Consider the following 26,740-nt stretch of genomic DNA (forward strand, 5'->3'; position numbering starts at 1 on the left):
GAGAGAGAGAGAGAGAGAGAGAGAGAGAGAGAGAGAGAGAGAGAGAGAGAGAGAGAGAGAGAGAGAGAGAGAGAGAGAGAGACGGATATTATATGAATGTTGGTAGGATTAATGCTAAGCGGAACAATATTCATAAATTTAGCAGGCTTAAGCAGGCTGGGTAGGCTCGAGCAGGCTGGGAGAGGCAGTTAACAGGCTTAGACAGGCTTGGGTAGAGTTGCACAGGCTGAAAGAAACACTGAACAAACTTGGACAGACTAGGAGGAACACTGAAGACTTGTGCAGGCTTAGACAAAATTTACAGGTTGGGAGAGACACCGAACAGGCTTGGGCAGTCTTGTGGAAGCTTAAGCAGAGAGGGACAGGCTGGGAGAAACACTGAACAGGCTGGGGTAGGCTGGAAGAGGCAGTGGGCACGGCTAGGAATAATCTGAGAGAATCTAAAGCAAGCGTATGAGGGTCCCATTGAGAGCGCCCCGAAATACTGGCGGAAGGCCAAAAGATCTGCACACACAAATACCCCCGAAGCGGTAGTGGCCGGGCGAGCGGGGACAGAGGCGCGGGGAGGGCATGTAAGACTCAAAAACAGGGACAGGGCAGAGGGGAGGCTGTCAGGAAGGGTGGCGCTCAGAGTTTTAAGGGGAATGAGAAGAGGGAGATGTAACGGTAGGGTATAATGCATTGGGTGGTGTTGTTGGTATGATATGCACTGTTCAGGGTGTGTTTAGGATATGTTTTAGTAGTAAGGGGCATTGGGTACGTTAGGTGATGGTTGGGTATAGGAGTGTAGAGGTGTGTAAGGGAAGGTGAGGAGAGTTTAAGGTGAAGGTGATTGAAATGCTGAAGTGAAAGGCATAGAAGTGTTGAAGGGAAGATTAAAAGGAGAGTTTGATCCCTTCAGTACCAGGACGCGTTTTCATATTCATTCTGGCTACTATTGGGCGACTTTACACAGCTTCAGACACTTATGTTGGGGATTAAAATAGTGAAGACTCTGGCCATTAATCTTCTGACCTCCATAGATTCTTCCTAATGTAAATAAAATAGTCATACTCAAAACTCGTGGAAGAAATGCGTCCCAGTACTAAAGAGTTTCAATGTTGTCTAAAGAGGAAGGAATAATGAAGGTGATGGAGGTTCTGAATTGATAAATGGTAACAGAGAGGGAAATATTGATGTGTTGTGAGTGGTGTGATGCATGGCTACAGCATAATGAGTCTCACAGTGCTCCGTATTCAGTTCAGGACGAGTCATCGAGTTGTCACGTAGTTATTAGTCACGAAAAATGTCAGTCAGTCAACGAAGTCATGAGTGAGTCAGCAGTCAGCCACCGGAATTACCAGTCAGTCACTCACTAGTCACCAGTTAGTCGCCAGTTAGTCACCAATCAACTTATATGCAAAAAAATAGTAAGGAGTTTCCGCCAGTACCTCTAACAAAGAAAACGAGGGTATTTCATGGAACACTACTCCATATTTCACACCGCGCAATCAAGCTACACCTCGACAACTTATTCAACTCAACACACAGATAAGTTACTCTACTGAAGGAATACTAGCAACATAATGGCACGGTAACTCCCTCGTGACCTTCAATTTGTTTGAGTGAGGAAGATAACAAGAGTATTTTGTACAGTTATGAAACACTGGGGAAACCGCGGGAGGTGTGTGTGTGTGTGTGTGTGTGTGTGTGTGTGTGTGTGTGTGTGTGTGTGTGTGTGTTTCCCTCCCTTCCTTTCGCTTCTCGCTCTCCTCACGACCCCCGCATAGTCACCTCCCCTCACCACCACCACCACCACCACCACTACCACCACCATCATCATTACTGCCACACCAACCTTGCCCTAGTCAACGTGTGTAGTAGTAGTAGTAGTAGTAGTAGTAGTAGTAGTAGTAGTAGTAGTAGTAGTAGTAGTAGTAGTAGAAGAAGAAGTAGTCGTAGTAGTAGTAGTAGTAGTAGTGAAGCTTTTAAATACGTAGTAGTAAGCCAAGCGGCACCTCGGCTTAAGCGACTAACCACAATAAGGAAGAAGAAGAAGAAGAAGAAGAAGAAGAAGAAGAAGAAGAAGAAGAAGAAGAAGAAGAAGAAGAAGAAGAAGAAGAAGAAGAGAAAAGAGGTGCATATTTTTTATAAGGTCACAAGACAACGAAACATCAAAAATTGCCGCGAGGAAACAAAAACAAAAAAGGAAGACAAAAACACCACAAAAAACCGAGAAATAAGAGGGGACACTGCAACATTTCAAGGCGCACCTCTTTTCCCCTCATATTCCCGCACGTTCCCCTTACATACCACGATCTAAAGGGCATCAGAGGGTACTAGCATGGTCCCCCCTCCCTCCCCTTCCCCTCGTGACTCACTGAGGGCGTGGCAGAGGAAGCTTTGAGGACGATAAAAAGATAATCACAATAAGGAAAACGAGCAGAGGGGAAGAGAAGAAGATGGCTCACAAATAAGACAACAGAAAATGGAGTGCGATGAGGAAAATGGTTTTGCGTCAACGTTTGTGTGTTTTATTTGGGTGACTGTGTGTGTGTGTGTGTGTGTGTGTGTGTGTGTGTGTGTGTGTGTGTGTGTGTGTGTGTGTGTGTGTGTGTTGCCAGCACTGCAGTCTTCAGCGAGCACGCTGCACAGCACACACACACACACACACACACACACACACACACACACACACACACACACACACACACACACACACACACACTATCTCGAGGCAGGTCAGTCCAAGGCCAGAGAGAGAGAGAGAGAGAGAGAGAGAGAGAGAGAGAGAGAGAGAGAGAGAGAGAGAGAGAGAGAGAGAGAGAGAGTAAAGAGAATGAAAATAAATATAAGAAAGAGAGCGAATTTTTGTATGAGAGAGAGAGAGAGAGAGAGAGAGAGAGAGAGAGAGAGAGAGAGAGAGAGAGAGAGAGAGAGAGAGAGAGAGAGAGAGAATCACCACAACTTACTATCACTCACCTGAGCAAATGCACCTTCGCAATTTACGCTCCCTCTCCTCACCTGGTCTAATTTAAATCTCACCTCAATTTATGACCTTGAGTGATGCTTGATGAGTCTGACAGGTGAGGAAAAAGGGAGGAATTGGGTGAAGGAGAGAGATAGTCACGTTTTCTTTAGCTTTGAGTAAGTCCCCCCTTTAAAAATTTATATTCTCGTTATTATTCTTTTTCTCCTCCTCGCCTTTCTTTGTTTCCTTATTCCTTTTTTGGTAATTTTCCTATCCATCGTGTTAGAGGCATACGTATCATCACATTCACGATACATTTCACTAATTGTATCATTGTATCCTTCATAGTATCACACGTTTGCTATATAAATGGCTACTTTTTTTTTACTTCTTTTTCTAGTTTTTCGTCTGTTTTTCTCTTTCTGTTTCTTTCCAGTTTGTTATTCCGGGTTTTTCTTTCTTCCTATTTTCTTTTTTCTTTTCTGTTTATTTGCTTTTTCTTTCATATTCCTTCTTTCGTTGTTATTTTTGTCATTTATGTAATTTCGTATACTTTTCCTTTCTCTCTCTCTCTCTCTTAATCCACATTTTGCTACTGTCACTGCTACTACTACTACTACTACTACTACTACTACTACTACTTCTGTCCCTACACTCTATCTTCCCTTAGCATTTCCCCTCCACCACAATTCTGTCACATACTCAGAGCACATTTCCACTCAGCCTCGCCGTCAGGGTTTGCAGAAGGCGCTGAGGGGAACAATAGAGGAACCCAACCCGCCCTTCCCCTGGTGATTTGTGAGTAGTCGTGGGCCGCGGCGTAGGGCGTGGGGACGGGTGAGGGGTATGACGAGGGGAAGGGTGGTGTCTGTGAGGGGAAATTCCTCTTTTTTTATGTATAATGTGTGTTTTTTTGTAGTTACGTTTGGTGTTATGAATGTGACGTGTGTGTGTGTGTGTGTGTGTGTGTGTGTGTGTGTGTGTGTGTGTGTGTGTGTGTGTGTGTGTGTGTGTTTTTTTCAGTGATGTCATATGTATCTCTCTCTCTCTCTCTCTCTCTCTCTCTCTCTCTCTCTCTCTCTCTCTCCGCCTCGTCACGTGACACCAGGAGCCGTGTCGTCTGGCACCAGCTGGGAGATGGACAAATGGACTGTATTTTACTTTATTTTTTTCCCTGCCCCACTCACCACCCAGGAACCAACACCCTCCCCCTCCCTTCGCGTCACGACATGTGGGGCGTAACGCGCGACGCACTGAACGCCCCGTAACACCACTGACGATTTCACTATTGCCGCCAAACACTGCCTTGTCAGAAACTTACCCTCACCTAACCTAACCTGCCTTAACCCTTTCAGTATCAGGCTGCGTTTTCATACTTATTCTGTTCACTATTTGGTAATTTTATAAAGCTTCAGATTTTTATGTATGGATGAAAATAGTGAAGACTGTGGCCATTAATCTTCTGATCTCCATAGACTCTTACTAATATAAATAAAATTGTCTAATCACACTCCAATTCATGATAAAAATGCGTTCTAGTACTGAAGGGAATAATCTGACAATCTAACGTAACTCAATTAATCTTTATATCACCTTAACCTAAATGAACCTGAGCTAACTTACTGACTAACTAACCTAATCTAGCATAACTTAACCTGCTCTAACGATAACCTAACTTAACCTAACCCACTTCAACTTGACCTAACTTAACGTAACCAAATCTAATCCAAACTTAACTAATAACAACTTAATTTATGCAGAGACAATGCACATGAACTGTCACGTGTGGGCAGGTTTGAAGGTGTCTTGCAATTTCCCTTGTTTCCAGTGTTCCTAACTAAACGGGGAGTCTGCAACGGTGGGGAGGGGAGGTACAGAAGGGCAAGACTAATTCGTAACGTGTCTGTCATGTTTCTCTAAGTTCCTTGATGTTGTGGTGATGTGTCGGCTGAGAACATCTATCTGTGTATATCTTAGCATCTTATTGCCCTAACATGTGTACTATTTCAGTCTCCCACAGTCCTACACAATGCTCCTCTCCACACACACACACACACACACACACACACACACACACACACAGAGTCTCCCTTGATCCTCCTCCTCTTTCTTTTCCTTCCCTTCCTCTTCCTATTACCTTTCCCCTCTTTCCCATTCTTCAACCTCCCCCTCAATCTCTCATTCCCCTTCTTTCCCAGCTCTGTCACTCTCCTTTTCTCCCCATTCCCTCACTATTCGTCCTTTACCTCTTTCTCCTTTCTCCCTCTAATGCCTCCTTCTCCACAACACTCCTAAACACTCCTCGCCTCTCCCCGCCGCTCTATTCTCTCCCCAACCGATAAGTCAGTCCAGCGTGGGCGGTAAATGGACAAGTCGCAGTAAAACACACACTCAGTTCTACCTAAAATGAGATTGCGTCACCAGCTGAGACCACCACTGCCCGCTGCCCGCCGTCGTATGCGTGCTGGTGACTTGGTGAGTGGGAGGTGTTGTACCAGTGCCCATTTGGTGACGAAAGGACAGGAGTTCAGTTGGCGAGGGTTTCAAAGAGGCTGAAAAGTACACCGTTTAATCCTTTCACCAATACGTTACATCAAAAACACTGTGATTTTTAAAGTGGATACAATAAAAGGGAAAAAAAAGGCTAGGATTTCTAATATCTAACCAACACAATGCTTATAAATGGTTGCATAATGAAGATAAATGTTTCAGAGTGGCTGGAGATTAAGAAACCAAGTCGAAACAGTAGTGAGAGGGTTAAGACAGAGGGCGAGCGTGCGAAGGTCCAAGTAAGCGTCCAAGTGGCGTCAACAAGACCTGTTTTAGCCCCACGCAAGGTCACGGCGACTGAAAACAAAGTAAAAAAGGGTGAACCAACGTGTCCCTCATGGTGACATTGCTCCTCTACTGCTGAGATGAAAACACACAAAAAATAATAGACGATGGAGATAATGAAAATGAGGGCTAACTAAACACGCTGGGTCTATGATACGAGAGTGCCAAATATGCTCCAAGTTCAGTAATAAGGATGAAATAACAGGTCGAAGCTTGATATGGTGAGATTTCAAACAGACTACTAAACTTTTGCATCTAAATAAAGTGGTGAATGAATAGACTCACTCACCAGCTTGTCACTGCCGAGTCAGAAGGAAGCTTTGAAAGAAGACCCGATATATTTATGGATGGGGATGATAGATGGAGGTTTTATACAGGGAGGGTCTGCCACGTGTAGTTTAGATGGCTCGTTGCACCTTCCCTTGTTTTCTATTTTGGAACACGAGGGAAGGGCGGTAGAAAGTGAAATTAATGGCGTTACAGGACCATCACATTCTACACCAGTACCATCGAGTAAATATAGAAATCCAACCCCATAACGATAAGAGTAATGGTAAATAACGTAACAGGTGATGTGAGCAGGTAAATCAGTTATTGCAAAGCCACCATCAGTAATCAAGATAAAAACAAACTAAACAACAACGCTTATCTAACAACCAGTGAACAGAAGCAACACTAACCTAACAAACTCTCACAACACTAACTAACCTAACAGTCTTTCAACACCAGGACAGGTAGACAATACAAGTAATAAAGGTGTCAAAAAGGCCATTTAGGTGTTATTTCATCGCTTACGTGGCCAATAGACACTAGAAACACTCACGCAACACAACACAACACATCCACTCCCTCCCTTCATTCTTTATACACTCCCTGCCTTATCAGAAAAAAGAGGAGGGTGAGCAGGAAGAGTGAAGATGTATGAGGGAGGGAAGGGAGAGAAAAGAGAGAAACAGGAGAAGAGAGAGGAGAGTGGATGACCGAGGGAGGGAAGGGAGAGAGGTGAAAGTAAAAAAAGACGGAAATGAAGAGATAGATGAAGGAAGGAAGGAAGGAAGGAAGGAAGGAAGGAAGGGAAGAAAAGAGAGAGGAAAAAGCGAAAAAGAGCAAAAGAAAGAAAGGGACAACAGATGGACGCGGGAGGAAGGGAGAGAATAAAGAGAGATAAAAATGGGAAAATAGAGAGGAGGGAAGAAAGGAGAAAATAAGAAGAAAAAAGACAACTACAGCAATAAGAAGAGAAGGAAAGGAAAAAAAATGAAGAAAACGAAAGTAAATGGAGGAAAGATTGTCGAGTGAAAAGAGGAAAGAATGAATAAAAAAGAAAAAAGAAAATAGAAGAAAGGAGAAAAGGAGAGAAGGAGAGAGGGAGAGAAAAGAAGAAGGAATGGAGATAAACGAAAAGAGAAGAGAAGGAAGACTGTCAAGTGAAAGGAGTAAAGGAGAGAGAGGGAAAAAATAGGGTTAGAAGGAAGGAGAAAGGGAGAAAAGGAAAAAAGAATAGAGAGAAACATAAGAAAAGAGAGGAAAGGAGAGAGAGAGAGAGAGAGAGAGAGAGAGAGAGAGAGAGAGAGAGAGAGAGAGAGAGAGAGAGAATGGAGAGAAACGAAAGAGAAGAGAGGAAAAGGAAGGAAGGAGAGAGGGAGAGAAAAGGAGGGATAGATGGAGGGAAGAGAGGGAAGGGAGGGAGGGGGTGGAGGGAGATGCCCCGCCACGTAGCACACCAGTGACTCGCGCCGTCCAGTGAGTGTGGGGTGTGTCGGCCAGTGCCAGTGCCAACCTCGTAGTATTGGCACCGTGCCCCGGTCAGCGTGCCAGCCACCGGGAGTACGCTGCCACCACACCGCCACAGCCACACCACCACAGCCACACCACCGCCACAGCCGCTGCCACTACCACCACCACTACCACTACCACTACCACTATCATCATCATTTCTGTTACTCTAATGATAAACTCTTCCTTTGTAAATGTCACTCGTTCTAATAAAGTTTGTGACTCTCTCTCTCTCTCTCTCTCTCTCTCTCTCTACCACAGTTACGCCTCCCTTGACACACACACACACACACACACACACACACACACACACACACACGGTAGCTCAGTGGTTAGAGCGCTGGCTTCACAAGCCAGAGGACCGGGGTTCGATTCCCCAGCCGGGTTGAGATATTTGGGTGTGTCTCCTTTCACGTGTAGCCCCTGTTCACCTAGCAGTGAGTAGGTACGGGATGTAAATCGAGGAGTTGTGACCTTGTTGTCCCGGTGTGTGGTGTGTGCCTGGTCTCAGGCCTATCCGAAGATCGGAAATAATGAGCTCTGAGCTCGTTCCGTAGGGTAACGTCTGGCTGTCTCGTCAGAGACTGCAGCAGATCAAACAGTGAAACACTACGAAAGCAAAACATTACACAAGCTGAAGTTTTCTATCAACATCGCAATATCAAAGAAAACGCAACAATTTACCGTAAACTTAAATAAACTCCAACTCCATACACCCACTAAAACACACACACACACACACACACACACACACACACACACACACACACACACACACACACACACACACACACACAGACGAGAATAGAACAAAATTAATAAGTAAAGAGAGAAAAAGTAGTCAGGTATACGGTAAGAATACAAAACACCTGTAATTGACTTCTTAACTTGTTCGGCAGGTGAGTGAGTGGTTTGGAAACATGAGACGCAGGATCCGAGAGGCGACTCGTGACCTGGGTGTGTGCTGGGAGGAGCGCGTGCGTCTCTACAACAAGGTGATCACGGGGAAGTCTGAGCCGCTCCCTATCAAGCCTGGGGATGCCATCAACACCTGGGTGCCCCCTGTGGCTGAGGGTAAGTGTGTGTGTGTGTGTGTGTGTGTGTGTGTGTGTGTGTGTGTGTGTGTGTGTGTGTGTGTGTGTGTGTGTTATAGTTTTCTTCATGTACAAATTTTTTTCCTTTCCTTTCTCTTGCTTATCTACTCTTCGTCCTCTTCTTCTTCCTGGTCTCTCCTTCTCCATTTCCTTTCGTTCTCCTCTTCTTTCCCTCATTCTTACTTCCTTGTCTTCCTCTTCCTTGTCCTTCCCTCTCCATTTCCTTCCGTTCTCCTCTCCTTTTTTCCCTCTTACTTTCTTTTCCTCATTCTTACTTTCTTGCCTTCCTATTACTTGTCCTTCCCTCTCCATTTCCTTCCGTTCTCCTCTCCTTTTTCCCCTCTTACTTTCTTTTCCTCCTCACTTCCTCGTCGTCTTCCTCATTTCTCTCTTTCTCACTATTAACATCATCATCATCTCCTAATACCATTTTTTGACCATATGAAATTAAAATGTGTTTTTTTTTATTAATATCCTACTATTTGTTTGCCTATCTCTCCATCTGTCTTTATCTACTTATGTGTGTGTCTGTCTGTCTCTTTACATAATTCATCTATTTGTCTGTTCATCTATCCACTCATTTATCTACATGTGAGGCGGAACATACATTATCAACAGTGACATTTATGAATTGTAAGAATTTTTTCCTTCCTCTCTTCGTCTCTTTCTCAATCAGGTACATAACGACGTGAGGTGATGGAATAAATCGCTTCAGAAATAAATAGTGAGTCAAAGATGTGTCAAAACAGCAGGCCACGTGAATATGTACTAGAGCTGTCTCGTTTTTTGTGTTCCTGTTGATGTTATTGTTGGTCTTTCCTTACGTCAATAAATAAAGTCTTGAATGATGCGTCAGACTTAGAGGCACATTTGTCACGCATCGTTGAATTGGGTCCACATACGTCAAAGTGTTAGAAAAGCGAGCTAGGCCAAGTCCTCGATGGTGGTGATGGCACTGGTGTCATATTTCTACTGATCATTTGGTTTACTTTAATGAAGAGGCGACTCATAATAGAAGACTATGGTTTGGGCACTTCAGAATTGTTATCCGGAGTGAATGCTCTTCCTACCCTCAAACTGTGGCCAGGATTCGAACCCGTGTGCCTCAGGATTCATTGGCTCCTGCGCTCGCTACACCACGGAAGCTCGAAAAATTTTTAACTTTATATTCACTGTCTCCTACGCACAAATTAATAAAAGGTTATTATTTTTTCTGTACTTCTCGAATTCACACAGAAAGATAAAGGTATTCAGTTTTCCTGAGGAGCACAAGGCAGTGTAAAAAGTTTCAAAGTGAATAATCTTTTCATGTTCCTGTTGCGCTTCTGAAAAGAAGACAGATGCTCTGTTCTCTCATTAGTAGAGTTCTCAGTCTTCTGTTGATGATACACAATGGTTTTCAAAAGACTATCACTTGAATCCAAAAATTAAGAAAAATCATTCACAATTCTGTATCTTCCAATACAGCCTGTAAAGTATACGACCATATGTTTAGCGCTACTATTCAAAGTGATTGAAGTCCCTGTCCCCTCAGAGCCCCCGAGCTTGGACCAGCAGGAAGAGGTCAGCGCCTCGCCTAAGTTCAAGAAGGCTCTCATGCAGCGCTACCTCAACAACTCCTTCGAGGCGCCGCCCCACCACGCCTCAGGAGGTGACTCACGCCCGTCCTCCACGCCCACTCCTTCCATGCAACAGGAAGAGGACTTGAATCCTTTCCAGGGACACCACAAGTCTTCAGAGTCTTCCAAGTCGAGTCCTGTGACCTCCCACGCCCTCCCGCTGTGCACCTCCAGCCCAAAGGAAAGCTTCCAGGCTCGATGGAACACCTCCTTCCAGAACGTCAAGGTCACAAAATTTCCAGCCGTGGCGACGCGGTTCTTGGACAAAGGTGACGTTAGAGTGAGGACCTTTGGCGGCAGGGGACAGGGGGAGGAGGAAGGGAAGATAGTTAGGAAGTATGAACGGCAGAGGAATCAAGACTACTCCTCTGACAACTTAAAAAAACAGAGGACCGATAGAGACTCTTTCCAGTCTTCCAGTCCCTGCTGCTCCTCCTCCCTCCCTCTGGACCCACGCAAGGCTGGCATGGAGGGCTGGAGGGCACTTGCCAGCACCTCCACCGCCCACTTGCAACCGTCACCCTGGATGGTTCGCAGGCCTGTCTTCGATATGAGGTCTTCAGGTGAGTAGTGACCCTTGGGTCTGCTCTGCTCCCTCTGAGTCTCGAGTATTAAGGTCGTCTTGTGTTTTTTTGGATGAGGAGGTAAATGTTCAAAATTCCATCACAACTGCATTAGACTCGTGAAAGGCATGTGTACGTAGGATTAGCAACGTGACAGGTAACTGGGCAAATCTTAATAAGATGGACAAATTCATGTAAGGGGATGATAAATGAAAATAAGGTTCTAGTAGGTTTCCTTATTTACTTAAGTTGTGAGTATGAGATGAATTAAGTAGTGATTTGTGTTCTAGATGAGGAGGGCGGGGCTGGGTGCTGCACGAGGAAGCCCGAGGAGCTGGCCGCTGCCTACACCTTGATGGAACTGCACACGGACACCACCGCGGCACACCTGATGGCCTCCGCTCCCTGTCCACCGTCCCTGTCCTCCTAGCTCCCAGGACAAAGGCATCCTCCATCTCATCCTCCTCCAGCTTTCTTCACGTCTTGAGCAGTTTTATTTTTCTTTATTTATGAAGTGATTAGTGCTGGTGGACTTTACGAATGAAAGAAAACAGGTGTTGTGGTCTGCGAGAGGGTTTGGTGAACTACAGAGGAAGATTGAAGGCCTGGAAGTCTGTGTAGTTGTTTTCTTAGCGTTGGTAACCTTGCATGTTGATAAGGCAGATGTGGCCCCAAGCAGACCTTCAGAGAACATTTTTCTTGGTATCTTTGGTGATTTGTATTTTTCTTTTGTGATATTTCGGCCTCGTCTCGGTTCAGCCAAGTGGCAACTCAAGTGTCGAGGTACTGTCCACACAAACTTTCCAGTGATCAGTGCAAACGAGTGAATGGACCCGTGGGAGTCGAGGCGTGTCTTCGAGGTGACTCTGCGTGATGCGTGAAAGAGACGTAGTCTAAAACTAGGAAAGTGTTAAGTTTCCATAGTACAACTCTTCACTGTGTACAAATAGTAACTCCTAATGTACAAGACGAGCAAAACCCGCACACCCACACGACACCTGGCTTGTGCCCCGCCCTGGTGACTCTTGCCACGTCGTCAGTGTCGCGTCTCTCTGTGTGCTTCTGGCTCAGACTTGACTATCCTCGTCGCGGCCACGGATCTACGAGCGGCGTGCTGAGTTAGCGCTACAGTCAACAGGACTGCAAGTGTTAAAAGAACGCGAGTGTGTAGACATGTGAGTCCAAAAGGGAAGGTGAGTGTGCGCCGCAGCTCGGCAGCAAAGAGACACAAGGTGGAGCCCCGTGCCGCCACGCCCCGGGACCAACAAGCTTCCCTTAGCACACCGGCCCTTCAGCTCGTGGCTGGACTATTACTTCGTTGTTGTTTTGTGTAGTTTTTAAGCCTTCAAAGCAGGTCTTTGAACGAGTTTGTAGGCATCACTCAAGTGCTAGTGTTCGTTTTGATGGTTTGCGTTCTAGTAAGCCAACACTTGCTAGAGTCTAGTCTTTCATGAAGTCGTTCCGCCGCAGTGACGAGGGAGGGCTGTGTGGGGTGCGCACCAGCGTACCCAACGCCTTGTGAAAACACCAGCACGTTAGGGGGTCAATGATGAATCCTGTAGCAGCCACTCGGCATCACACTCTCGGCCCAACCTGGGCACATTAAGTAGTGCTGGTGTTACCGCGACGCCCTCTCGCCAGCACCCAGGCGGTGCGCATCACCTGAAGGGCACACGCCTGTGAAACTGTGAAGCTGTGAAAATTACGCTGCCACGAGTGAGATGGTTTTGCAGGATGAATGATTTTTGTTGTATTTTCATTAGGTGTTACTGCTTCTGTTACAGTGAACAATTGGGAGACGTAAAAATTCTTACGTGTCATAACCACACCCACACCCACACCTATCCTCCCATCTCCCCCCCACTTCTCTCTCTCTCTCTCTCTCTCTCTCTCTCTCATCCCCTTCCCCCCAACATGTACATAGTTGCCTTGTGACTGAGGCTACCCCGATGGGTGTCCCAAGTAACGCCTCTTTGTATATAGGAACAAACGTGTTTTCAAACTGTTTTCGCCAGGATCTGCGCCCCGCTGGCCCAGACCCTCCTTCCCTCAGCTAGTCAGACCAAACACCTTCTAGTCAGCAGCTCGCCGGGAGACCCGCATGCATCTCCATCACGTCACTACCTCCGCCCCTCACCAGAGAACCTTCCGGCCACTGCAAACAGTCCATGGCACTGAGGGACGCTGGGACAGCTCTGCCTGAGTCACTTGTCAGGGACACGACACACTGCATCACTCACTACGCCCCCTCCTCGTGGTGGTTAACCAAGTCCAGATGGCAGCTGACCGATCCAGATGGTGGTTGACCGAACCAGATGATGGTTGACCAAGTCCAGATGGTGGTTGACTGAACCAGATGATGGTTGACCAAGTCCAGATGGTGGTTGACCGAACCAGATGGTGATTGACCGAACCAGATGGTGATTGACCGAACCAGATGGTGATTGACCGAACCAGATGGTGGTTGACCGAACCAGATGGTGGTTGACCGAACCAGATGGTGATTGACCGAACCAGATGGTGGTTGACCGAACCAGATGGTGGTTGACCGAACCAGATGGTGATTGACCGAACCAGATGGTGGTTGGCCAAGTCCAGATGGTGGTTGACCAAGTCCACATGTGGTTGATCGAACCGATGGTGGTTGACCAAGTCCAGATGGTGGTTGATCGAAACAGATGGTGGCTGACCGAACTGCATGGACGGTCGTTGACAAGTCCAGCAGGGCCAAACGGGTAGCAGGTGTGAGTGGTGACGCCAGGCAGTCAGCAATAATAATAATGGTGATCTGATAACACAGCAACACGACAACACTCAGCAGCACCCCTCCCTCAGCAGCCTTGTAGCGCACTAGTCACCTGCAGCCTGGACTCTGGTTATCCCTCCCGCCCCTCTGCCTTCTCCCTCCATTACCCCACACGCTAGTCTTTCGGGAAGAGCCTTGTCTTGATGCAGAGGGAGCTGCTGCCCCTCTCCCTTCCCCTCCCACTAGTCGACATTGCAAGATGAACGAAAGCACAACAAAAGCACGACATTGTCCATTGGCTGTGAGCACACGCTCTGTGATATTGAACCACATCCTTCTGCAGTACAAAGTTCAGGTGCTTTTTCAATCTCTTTTCTTCGTAATTTATATCAGTGGTCTAAGAAACTATTTTCTTTGTTAATGGTTATGTGGTAAACTATTGTGTTTTGAAGCCATGGTAGCCAAGGTTCTTACTTCCCTCACAAGAAAGTAGATACAGTATCCGGGTCGAGTTTGTGGTGGTTTAGCATGCTGTGTGAACATAAAAATATCAGAACGTATGGGAAGCGCAAGAAGCCATCAGGCCTGCGCGTGGCTGTCCCTGAGTGAGGGCAATGTTACAATGTCACTCAAATATGACTAAAATAATTATTAAATACGTTCTGAAATACCACTAGGGCTTGACTTAATTGACGGTCCCTCATGTCCTTGGTACATGACCCGTCCTTTTTCAAGAATTTTCAAAATGAAGAGTTTTGTTTACGGAAATACCGAGGAGTGTTATTACAGGGAAGGTTTTGGCAGTGGGAGGAACTGGTGTGTCCGGGAATGTAAGGACCTTTGCCCTGCTTCGCCTTTGTGAGCCTTAGCACCGAAAAGAGTGCCAGGACTGAGTGTTACTTTAATGGAAATAAAACATTCTTTCTAAGGTATTTTCTGGCAAACTTCTCAACCCTGGAGGGAGTTTTGTTAGTCGTGCAACGTGAGACTCGTATTTCTGACATGCTTTCCTCTCTCACCCAAGGTAAACAGAATACATTTCTTTTTACCTTGCTCTCACCATCAATCCTTTCCAAAGGCTCTAGTTGAAGATAATTATGTTTCTAAGAGTATTTTTTATGGTTCTGGAGATAAATTGACAAGATTTCTAGTTTATCATAAGGAGGAACTGTCTTGAGAACCGGATAGTTTTCTCTGTGGCCTTGGGAAATGTGATGAGGGAGCAAGAAGTTTTTGAATACTTGCGTGAACCAGACAGTGTACATGTGTGGGTAAGACAATAAGGCAATACACCGCCAGGCTGCTCCTTACTCTTTACTCCTTACTCATGATCCTGGGAGTGTGGCAAGCAGCACGTGAGAGTGAAAGATGTCTCGCTGCTGCAACCTTGAGTAGCTATATACAGCCTTTCAGATACACAGACATACAGACAGTTTGATGAACAGACAGATAGAAGACAGATATACAGATAGACAAATAGATAAAATAATAGACAAGTAAGCAAGTGCAGTAATCAGGTAGGATATAAATTTATTGATTGATCAGTACTTAAACAAACATATAGATGGTCAGATAGATAGATGGATAGATAGATAGATAGATAGATAGATAGATAGATAAATAGATAGATAAATAGATAGATAGATAGACAGATAGAATGTTAGATATATAGCAGTTAGATAAAATAAAAGAGGCGGAGAAACAAATATATAGAAAGATAGGCAGATAACACACACACACACACACACACACACACACACACACACACACACACACACCAGACCAAGATTGGAATATGCTGGAGTGGTTTGGTCCCCTTAGCATATAAGGAAGTTGGAGAGATTGCAGAGAATGGCAACAAAAATGATTCCGGAATTGGCAGAAATGACCTATGAGGAGAAATTAAAAGAAATGAATTTGCTTATCTTGGAACAAAGAAGAGAAAGAGGAGATTTAATACAGGTTTATAAACTGTTGAACAGACTGGATGAAGTGGATAATGAGCAAATGATGTTGAGAGAGGAAAACTTAAATAGAACTACGAGATCACACAGTAAAAAGATAGCCAAGGGAATATGCTTGAAGGATGTGAAGAAATATAGTTTCCCACAAAGATGTGTGGAGGTGTGGAATAGTTTGAGTGAGGAGGTGGTGTCAGCGAGGAGTGTGCATAGTTTTAAAGGAAAGTTGGATGTGTGTAAATATGGAGACGGGGCCACACGAGTATGATACCCAGGCCCTGTAAAATTACAACTAGGTGAATACACACACTTACAACAATATAGATGAGGAGGCTGCAAGCTAAATCACATCCCCTAAATACAACAACCTAATAATCACCTAGCAAATTACATATATCTATTTCAAATCAGTTTATCACAATTTTACGTAAACTCGAACGCAGCTTTGTTTACTTCCTGAGGACCCAGACCGAGACCCAGACCCAGACTCAGGTGATGGAGGCTGTAATGGCGCTGCGGTATTTACTTCCATTCCTCCTCCTCTCGGCCGTCTCTGCTGAGGTGAGTGAGTGTGTGTGTTGTAAATGAGGTGTTATGAAGGGAGGTTGTTGGGAAATGTACATGAGGAGGGTGAAAAGGAAGGGAAAAAGGGTGTAGGTCTTGTGTCAGTGTGTCTGTGTGGTTTCCTGTCAGTCTAAACTCTAAACCTTAAAGAGAGAGAGTGAGAGGGGGGATTAGTTTCTTTAGTCATAGCTCAGACAAAGGGATACTCCTAGTCATGGTTCTATCCTAGTTAAGGTGCTCCCATAAACCATTAAAAATTCCTCTACGTTAGTTATTTCAGAGTTTGGTAGGATTTTCCTGTCAACTCTATTTTTTCTCGTAGTTTTTTGCCAGTTTTGAATTTATCTTGTTTTTTGGCACATACTCAAAATGAAAAGATTGGTAAAAGACTACCAAGCTTTGCCAGCCTGTTCAAATATTAAGTGTCAATACAAGATTTTACACGATTTTACACCATCAGACATCAATATTTAATTCTTGTCTATTTCATTTGATATGTCTCACCATTTTCCATCATTTCAATGTTTAAAGAAAGAAGAAAGAATTGGTTTGAATTATTCTGAACTGAGTCGATAAGGAGAGAATTATAAGATTAATGTTATGAGAAACCAATATTTCATCCTTGTCAATGAATATCTCACTATTTTCCCTTATTTGAATGTTAAGGGTAAAGATAGGAAGGAATTGATTTTAATTGTTCTTGTGCAGAACTGAATTGACAAGAAAAGAACTCACTATTGAGAATTGTTTCAGTGCATCGCATCCTTGGTAGTTCCTTATATGCGTATATTTCATTAGGTGTATCTTGTTGTTCTGTTTCTTAAATCTTAAAACTGAATCAATAAGTTTTTTATGAGTTTGTAAATCTGATCACTTTTCTGGTCAAGTAGGATGGAACATCATGAACTTTAAACACCTTCTTCTATGACTGTATAAATCTGATAACTTTTCTCCTCAAGTAAGATGGAAATCAGTGAACCTTTAACATGATCTGTGAGTGCATATATACTGCTTGAGTATGACAGAAGGCAATGAATTTCAAACATTTTCTATGAGTGTACAAATCTAATTACTTTTCAGGTCGAGTATGATGACAGGAGGTGCATTTGCTTCTGCCCTAACCCGTCAGTGGTGAATGGCACAGCAGGCAATGGGACAACAAGCAATCGCCTGGTGTACCGAGAGCCTGTGCCACCAAGTAGCTGGTGAGTGTGTATTCATCACATTCATCTGCTTGTCACTGAACCATCCATTCCCCTACAGAAATAGCCTGGAGCTCATACTGACAGATTTTCAGGTAGGACTGAGACCACATCACACACCGAGACAGTGAGGCGGCCACATTTCGAGTTACATTCCGTACCTCCTTACTGTTGATGGGTGAACAGCAGCTACATATTAAGAAGCCCATTTGCCTTGGTATGCCTGGGACTCAAATGTGAGCCCTCTCAGTTGTGAGCCAAATACATTGTCACTGCTATGCAGTGTGTGTGTGTACAGGGAGTGGTCAGCAGTGTCTCACCTGAAAAGTTCAGTACTGTGGCTCTGTTTTGTAAATGGTAACAATTCCAGGCATTTTTACCTGGTGTCAGTGTATCATAGGTCTGAAGGCTTCTGTGGTCCATCGTTTGTATCTCTTTGTTTTTTATGATTATAATCTGACGGTGACCTTCAGTGTGTTGCCAAACTATAGCATATGACTTGTCAGAGTTTCCCTTCCCTCCCTTCATGCCAGACACTCACCAACAGTCACTTTGGTTGTTATGTTTGATGATAATGGAGGTACAGTTTGTGAAACATCCATAACACATGTACAGGCAACCCCCACTTAATGAACGGGTTACGTTTATAAAAAAACTTTCGTTGTGCGAATTTTCGTTAAACGAACCAATTATAACAAGTTTGACCCCTGACTTGAACTTCCATTGAGAGTAAACAAAGCGAGAGTGCATCATGGTACAGGAAAAGGTTCAATGAAAGTAAAAATTATGAAGTCAAACATTTAAGTAGTTAATTTAAGACTAAGTCATTATAATGTACACTAATGTATGTATATAAGTAACTTTATAATGCTGATGATCTTAAATTTCTGAAGGGAGGGAGAGTGGAGCGGAAAAGATGGTAGCTGGCAACCTGTGGAATGTAAACAAAAGGCGCATCATTGTACCGCATACAAAACTTGTGTACCACATTTCCACAAGGCTTTTCATTTTATCCATTGCAGAATCACGAGTTCAGGTGGTTCTTTTAGCTTGGAAGGAAGATACGGTCTCACCAGCCTTTTAATAGAGTCTACTGACTTGAAAATAGTAGAGACAGTAGATGGAGTCAAGCCATGGTAGCGAGCAATGCTATTAGTTTTCTTGCCTCTGTCGTGTCTGTGAATAATATCCAGCTTCACTTCGTGAGGTAGAGTCTTCCTTTTCTTCTTAGCAACGCTAGGCGACATTGCAGGGCTGGTTGCAGGATGTTTTTGTGGCATGATGAGCGTGAGATGACGAGCTGGTGCTGGACCCTGTTTTTGTTTTGAACTAAGAGTGGGGAAGGATAGGGGAGTGAGTGGTGCGCATTTTGTCCACGAGAGGCGCTGGTGTATTCAAAAGCCTGTCGGCTTGCGTGATACAGCGGGGCTTTCAAACTTGGAAAAAATTACCAGGTTAAAATTTTGATGAAGCGAGTTTGGTGTTCGTTATACTAGCAGATGGTAGTAAAAGGAAACATTCGTTGTAGCAAAATTTTGTTGTGTGAATGTTCATTAAGCGGGGGTTGCCTGTACTTTTAAACACCTTGGTGTCTTCTGCACACTGTAGACAGAACCACATACAGGAGGGATGAATAATCAATACAAAATGACTGCTATTGTAAGCAACCTATAAAAATGTACATATGTTAATTATCACCACTTTGCTGTATTTTGTAATTGTAAACAGCTCCTTCATAAATCTTGTTTCATTTGAGTTTGTTTGAATTAATGGCCCATTCATCTTTCAGTAACTGTGACAGCATGGTGCTGCCAAGGGTGGCCGACATGATCCGAGGCCATGAGCAGGAGTTTTGTCCCCGGTGTGAGTGCAAGTATGAGAGTCGCAACAGCACCACCATCAAGGTTTGTCAATTCCCACACACTGATCATTGAACATTCACTCCCTGTCTGTCACTGTGAGGGATTTAGGGTGCCCTGTAATAAGACTGGCTTGTTGTCTGAGGAATGTTATTAGTCTGAGTGGCAATAATGAATGTGCACTGCCATTATATAACTTTTCCATACTGTGCATTCTTTCTCAGCTTTTTCATAGACTCACTGTAGCAGCTCAATCTATTTCCATTATGCTATTCTGAATTTGAGGGATAATGTTATGAATTTGATGCTTTGAGTGACACCAGATCTGTTTGGTTCAGGTGGTGGTGATCCTGGTGATCTGGGTCATATCCCTGCTGGTGGTGTACATGAGTTTCCTGCTGTGCCTGGACCCGCTGCTCAACAAGAGGCGGGCACAACCGTCCTACCAGGAGCACACCAATGAGTACGAGGACAGCTCATCCGTGGGCAGCGCTCCTGGCATGTCCCAGCGCATGCATGTACGGGCCAACGTGCTGGGACGGGTGGGCCACCAGCAGGACAAGTGGAAGCGTCAGGTGCAGGAGCAGAGGTACAACATTTACGACAAACACACCATGCTCAACTGAGTGTGTGGTGGTGTGTGTTTCAGGTCCGGTCTGCATGAAGCGTTGTGTTGTGCAATGCTGAGTTTCCTTCCTTCACTCTCTGCTGTCGTTTTCTTTCCGTTCAATAATGTTGCCGCAAAAGACAAGGGGAACTCGAGCTGCACATGAATGAATGCCATCCTGTAAAGTTAGTCAGTGAGTGTTTGGTGATATTTAATCCGTGTAGGTGTTTGTTTGGTAAGATTTGGTAGAATGTAGTGGGTAATGTATAGTTCTTGGACTTATTTAATTAGCTAGTAAAAATGATATTGTAGAGGATTATATGAAATGGTTTATATCAAAGTCTATTAACTTGTATATAAGGAGTGATGGTCCTGAGGTTTTTGGGAAGCTATTGAATGAAGAATGTGTGATGTGTCTGTCAAAAAGTATCAAATTCTATGACCTTTTATCAGTTTCATGCAATATATATTTTCTTGTAAATAATTTAACTTCCAAGAATTCTTTTATTTAGATACAAGATATTTATCGGTTGGGAATGAGTGTGACTGTGTAATCTTGCCACTTAACAGATGTATACTAATTTCCAATGTATTTTATGGGTTTTAAGAGTAATAAGTTGTAAGAAGAGCACCGTTCACTACTTATTTTGTTATGACAGTATTGTATAGAGTATTCCTGACTAAGTTATATATATTCATCCTTAACTAGGTGTGTGTGTGTGTGTGTGAGTGTGTGTGTGTGTTGTCAATGCCTGCCTCTCATAGTCACCATTATTTACATTATATATTTATCTTCAGTCAGACAGGAATAAAGTAATAGCAATCATCTGCAGGTATCAATACTCGTGTACCAATTAAAGGAATGTATGTGTGACGCACCTTCCGGTCAGTTATAGTGGCCACTTCCTATGGACCTAAAGGGGAAGGGGGTCATGATCTTTACTTCTGTTTGCTCTTACTCCTATACACAATGTTCAATGTCTTGTTCTGGCCTTTTGTCTCACTTTTCTCTCTCATCTTGTCTTCTTTTTTTAGTATTTTGTCTTCCTCTCTTTTCTTATATGTTTCTCTTTTCTTTGTATTTTTGGTGTGTTTCTTGTTTTGTCTCAAGGGCATATCTAGGATTCTAGGCGATCCGGGGCTTAGCCCCTAGAGTGCAGACGCTGATTTTTTTCTTTCTTTTTTTGCTGCCACGCACACCGAAACAACAATTTTTTTTACTTTAACTTACCACCAATTCAAAGCAGACAAAAGACAAGAAGATTTCAGAATTCAGTGTAATGTGCAGACCATATTACACTCAGGCTACTCTTTTCCTCAGATCCCAGATCAGATCCAGGGCTCTTGGGTAAACATTCGGGGCTTGAGCCCAAGTAGCTGCCCCACAGATCCACCCATGTTTCTCTCTCTCTCTCTCTCTCTCTCTTTTTTTTTTTTTTTTTTTTTTTGTGTGTGTGTGTGTGTGTGTGTGTATTTTTTGTTTTATCTTCCTCTTGTCTTGTGTCCTCTTTTATTATTATTTGTCTCCCTTTCCTTTCTTGTCTATTTCTCCCTTTTTTTTTTTTTTGGTGTATTTCTTGTTTTCTGTCTTTTTTGTCTTTTGTCTTCCTCTTTCATCTTGTTTCCACTCTTTTGTATTTTTGTCTCATCTTCCTCTCATGTCATATCTCTGCTCTTCTTTTCACTTGTCCTTTTCTCTCATTTTCTCTCTTCTTTTGTCTCTTATCTTGTTAAATCCTTCCTCTCTCATCCTTCATCATGCCTCGTCTCCCCAACCTTTCCTTTTCATTAAGTATTTTAGCGACCAAATTTCGCAAAGGACTTTCCCTTTCATATCCTCAGCTGCTGCCTTGATCACTAATCCTTGCCCTGGTGCCCCTTGTGTTCCTTTGCACCACCAAGCCACATAAAAGAGCACTTCATTATCTATACTGCCTCCCTTTATCCTAATTTTTTGTATGTATTTTTCACTAATCACTGTGCTGACATCAGGCACACTATCTGGTAACTTATTCTACTGTTTGTATCGCACGTACTTGAATTTTATATTGATATTGGGGAGAATGCAATGTCTAAACCTGCTTATTCCACTCTTATGGTATAAATAAAGCATGAATTATCACTCTGTCTTTAAGATCGGTATCCTTTTGTGTCATGATTTGAAGAAAGGATATGCAAAGGTTAAGATTCACAGGTTCATGATAGCAATACACTAAGACACAATGTTACATATGCATTTCACATCCATAAACTTAAATCCATCAGTACATTTACATGCCAATCATATATTACAGTATCACATTACAAGTCAGTATGAAATGAAAGAAAATAAATACCCCATGTTTACTGTACTATAAGGGATTGGACTGGGTGTTGGGTAGGGAATACTCTCTGAAGGTTCACTGGCTAACCACTATACTATTGAACCTTGGTGTGGAGTTGTGCTGTGTCTAAGTTCACTGGATAAAGCAGAGTGGTCCATAAGATCAACGCTCTTCATTTCACTGTGATGAGCGTTGATAATGAGTGTATCGCCTTCTCCTCTCACTACAACAATTTTCCAAAGCCACAGACACAACTAGCCACATTTTCCAGACAGTTTCTCCTTTAACTAAACTAGAAATCTTGCCAATCTATCACCAGAACCATAAAAATACTCTTAAAGACATGAGTATCTTCAACTGGAACCTTTGGGAAGCAGTGATGATGTGAAAGCAAAGCATTTCAGAATAAGAGCCTATGAATGCATGAGTGTGTGGTGGATTGTCTGGGCCATCTCATATGTGACTGCCAGTCTGATAGATAGATAGACAAATGAAATATAAAGTACTCACTCATGTGCAGGTTCCAGTAGAAAGGAGAGCACCATATAGGGATTTACTGTAAGGAGAGATGCAGGTGTTAGTACTTATAGAAGAAAGAAACTGGTAATGGGCATGTTTAATTTGAATTCCAAACAATATGATCTGATGTGGTTGTAGCTCACTTCACTAGAGTTCCCTTTATGAAGAGTCTTTTTTTTGTGACTGCCATGCGGAGATTAGTATTACTTGGGCATGTTTCAGGAAGGCAAGGACTAAATACTAAACACATCAGGTTACTCATTGCTTGCCAGGTCTTGTCAAGGTAGCTACAACCATTCAAAATCTAAAGTTGGTCTTTTGGATACTATTTCTTTTGTCTTTTTTGGGAATGACTAATATAAATAGCCTTTTTTTCTCTCTTCTTTTTCTTTTAGCTAATCTTACTAATATATACAGGAAGGAAAATAGTGCTAAGAACTCAAAATATTAGTTAATCTTACCAATATATAAAGAGGGGAAGAATAGTACTAGAACCTCAAAGTATAGAATCTGAAACTAAAAGAACTGCAACACTTAAAGTAATCACATATGCAAGAATTTACACGTTGCGATGCTATATACAGTGAGACCTGGTGTGTGTGTGTGTGTGTGTGAACCAAACATTCTGAAACAATGAAGAAGGTAGGTGATGTTTTAGTCTATGCTCTCTCTCTCTCTCTCTGGAGTCACTTTTATTCATTGGTATTTCATCTTCATTCTTCTCTTTCATTACCTCTTCTTTATTTTTCTCTCTTACAAAGTTTTCATAGATGACCAAATGCACGTCTCTCTCTCTCTCTCTCTCTCTCTCTCTCTCGAAGGCAGGCGACTCTCACAAACCTCCAGCACCCTCACCTCGCATGCCTTGTTATTGACCCCACGGCCCAAGTTTATCTCAACGCGTCACGCCCGCGGCCTGACACGCCCCGGGCACACTTACGACAGCACCTGCACCTTTTACAGCCCATTTCAGGAGCGCGGGATGGGCCTCGCTTGCTCAGCCTCGCCACAGCTCACCACAAACCACGCCACAGTCACCCTAGGCGCGACCACCCACCTTGTAGTCCTCTTAGCGCCCTCAGCACCTCACCTCAGCACTTGTGTTTCGTTTAGCAAGTGATGATAAGGTGCTACAAGACGTTATAGACCCTTTGCTCGTTGCTCCAGCTTGTAATATTGGCTCGTATTCCCATACGCTTCTATGCTTCAACCTCCACTATTTCAAAAAGGGTTTATTTAAATTTACACGAGTTTTCAAGGTGTTTTTTACGGTTCTAGAGGCAGAGAGTGACAAGAATTTTACATTATTAAACGAGAAACACTTGAAAACCTCGCTGATCATCTCTGTGGCCTTGGAAATTACTCGTGGTGAGAAAGCCAAGCGTTTTTTAATATGGACCACTAAATTCACTCAGGGATGGTGTTTGTAGGGACGTAGTTTGTGCATCGTGGAGTTATTGTTACCATGTCTATCTGTGGGTGTTAGTAAGCATGTGGTGTTATTATTATCATGTCTATCTGAAGCATATGGTCTGTGAATCATACTTTTATTATTACCATGTCTATCTGTGGGTGTCAGTAAGCATGGAGTTTGTGAATCGTGGAGTTATTGTTTGGTACCTTATCTCTGCGGGTGTGGTTTGTGAATCGCAGTGTTATTGCTACCATGTCTATCTGTCTATCGGTTTTGCAAGTAAAATTGAGGAGGAATAAAGTCTAAAGGTCGAGCATAGGTAAAGATTCTGCCTGTAGGCTTGTTTGAACCCAGCTGGCCTTTGTCTTCCTCCTCCTCCCTCTTCTCCTCCTTATGTATGAAATCATGGCCGGGAGCTTGGTGCCTGGGGAGGTGGAGGGGTCGTGGGTGGGGAGGGGTGGGTTGGAGGCTGCGGTATGCAAACAAGGGTCGTCACAATTGTCTGAGGCGCTGCAGCTTCATAAAAAGGAAACACACACTTTAGGATGCTTTTGAGTTCAACACAGGAAGTTGTGTGTTGCTTTAATGGCACGACAAGGCCTTTTTTATTCGTTTACCGCCATAACTATGTGGGTTTTCCTTCCTACCTCTATCTGTTCACGTGTATTGACTGGTAGGTAATATTATAGTGAATTTGTTATAGTATTTCTAAGTTCTTTTTTCCTTTTACTTATCTATTTACATGTATTGACGGTTAATTTTAGAGTGAACACTTTATAAATGGGTGAAAATATTATCAGAGCCTATATTCTCGAGTTTTCCCTTCAATATTTATCTATCTACGTGTATTCACTGTTGATTTTGTAGTGAACACGTTGTAGTTGAGTAAAACAACTACTCAAGCTTGTATTTTGAATCACTTCAGTTTTTCACAACTATTTTCAAAGACCACAGTGATAATTAACTCCTTCAGTACTGAGACGCATTTCTACCTTGAATTTTTGGTGTGATAAGACGACTTTATTGACATTAGTAGTCTATGGAGTTCAAAAGATTAATAACCAGAGTTTTCACTATTTTAATCCCCCAACATACTTTTCTGAAGCTGTATAAAATCATCATATAGTAAGCAAAATTAATATGAAAACGTGTCATGGTACAGAATAGGTTAATCCGATTCTCAAGGCTGTATTCTTAATCAATAACACGGAATCTCGTTTTAAGAAGGTCCTTTAAACGCAGCAGCATCTTAACCCTCATTGAATCACAGGCCGCGTCGTGAGGCTGGGCAGTAAAGCGTGGGGAGGTCTCAATGCCTACAGTAGCTGGGTGTCCTGGGCTGGGCGGCGGGGCGGAGTGGTGTGGCAGCGAGTGTGTGAGGGAGCAGCGGTATTTTTCATGGTGATAATAAAGTTAAGATACAAGGCGGGTAATGGATGCTGGTCCTGGCTGCTCGTGTGTCCCTGTCGACCCTCCGCCAGGTCCCCCGCGGCCAGACAGGTGCGTACAGGTAAGGGTGTTCGTGAGGCGCCTTACTGCTTCCCGACAGGAGGAACAAGGCGGTGCTATAGTGCAATATGAGGCTTAGGACTTTGTTTCATTTATTACATGTGGTTATATTTAATTTAGTGATTTTATTAACGAGTTTTGGCCTTCTTTTTTCACAACTTTATTCTTTAACCCTTTCAGTGCCGTGACGTTTTCATATTTATTCTGCTTGCTATTTGGTGATTTTATACAGCTTCAGAAACTTATGTCGGGGATTAAAGTAGTGAAGACAGTGGCCATTAATCTTCTGACCTCCATAGACCTTTGCTAATCTAAATAAAGTCATCCAATCATATCCAAACTCATGGTAAAAAAAAAAAAAATAAATAAAAAAATGCGTCCCAGTATTGAAGGGATTAAACGGTTACTAATGAATTTTACCTTTTCTTTCATAATTTAATTCTTTGTAGCTACCGACAAGAGTAACAAGGCAGTGGTATGGTGCAATACGAGACTTAGTACTTATAGTTATTACATGTGGCTTTTTTTAACATTTAATCGATGTCTTAACGAGTTTTGGCCTTCTTTTTTATAATTTTAGTCTTTAAGCCACCCAAGAGTAACAAGACAGTGCTACAGTGAAATACTTTACTACTTTATTCTAGTTTTTACATGTGAGTCTTTTTATTTTAGTGATGTTATTAATGAATTTCAACCTTTTTTTATAATCTCCTTCTTTGCAGCCACCCAAGAGTAACAAGACAGTGCTATAATGCAATACGATGTCTTCTCTTTCTTCTTATTTACTACAAGTCATTCTCTATACTGTATCTTATTCTTACAACGCTATTAGTGAATTTTACAATCTTTTTTTCATGTCAAACCAAGGACAGCAGTAACAAGACAGTGCTTTAGTGTAATACTGAGGTTTGCTTCTTTGTCTTACTGCACGTCTCTCTCTCTCTCTCTCTCTCTCTCTCTCTCTCTCTCTCTCTCTCTCTCTCTTATGCTAGTGACGATAATACTCCTTATTTCTAAGCACAAACACATTTCCACCTGTAAAAATATCCTTTCTCCTTTAATCTCATCTACAAACACATTTTTACCTATAAATGGATATCTTTCCCCATTTATTCTCACTTACAACTTATTTCTACGCACAAACACATTTCCACCAGTAAAAAAAAAAAACATACTTTCTCCTTTACTCTCATCTACA

General features: G+C 43.1%; 2 protein-coding genes across 4 annotated transcripts in view; both read left to right on the top strand.

Moving 5' to 3' along the window:
• LOC123508083 overlaps positions 1-14,511 on the top strand; it is a 38,545-nt gene extending 24,034 nt beyond the window's left edge. For all 3 annotated transcript variants that reach the window (XM_045261519.1, XM_045261516.1, XM_045261517.1), the window contains 3 exons: positions 8,461-8,635; positions 10,190-10,837; positions 11,128-14,511. In XM_045261519.1, the coding sequence (XP_045117454.1) occupies positions 8,461-8,635; positions 10,190-10,837; positions 11,128-11,267 (963 nt within the window). In that variant the 3' untranslated portion in view covers positions 11,268-14,511. The remainder of the gene's footprint in view (positions 1-8,460; positions 8,636-10,189; positions 10,838-11,127) is intronic.
• Positions 14,112-21,898, top strand: LOC123508199 (uncharacterized protein CG1161-like). Its single transcript, XM_045261732.1, has 5 exons — positions 14,112-14,188; positions 15,988-16,105; positions 17,189-17,313; positions 19,100-19,214; positions 19,508-21,898. The coding sequence occupies exons 1-5, from the start codon at positions 14,112-14,114 to the stop codon at positions 19,793-19,795; spliced, it is 723 nt and encodes a 240-aa protein (XP_045117667.1). The 3' UTR covers positions 19,796-21,898.
• The last annotated feature ends 4,842 nt before the right edge of the window (positions 21,899-26,740 follow it).

Source organism: Portunus trituberculatus, chromosome 24 (assembly GCF_017591435.1).
Source record: "Portunus trituberculatus isolate SZX2019 chromosome 24, ASM1759143v1, whole genome shotgun sequence".
In the NCBI taxonomy this organism is placed as follows: domain Eukaryota; kingdom Metazoa; phylum Arthropoda; class Malacostraca; order Decapoda; family Portunidae; genus Portunus; species Portunus trituberculatus.

Excerpts from the sequence above, each read along its gene's own strand:
- LOC123508199 (XM_045261732.1), top strand. The coding sequence starts at position 14,112 with ATGCTGTGTGAACATAAAAATATCAGAACGTATGGGAAGCGCAAGAAG. Across the intron at positions 14,189-15,987 it reads CTGCGCGTGGCTGTCCCTGA|CTTTGTTTACTTCCTGAGGA; the intron begins GTGAGGGCAATG and ends ACTCGAACGCAG. Across the intron at positions 17,314-19,099 it reads CCTGTGCCACCAAGTAGCTG|TAACTGTGACAGCATGGTGC; the intron begins GTGAGTGTGTAT and ends TTCATCTTTCAG.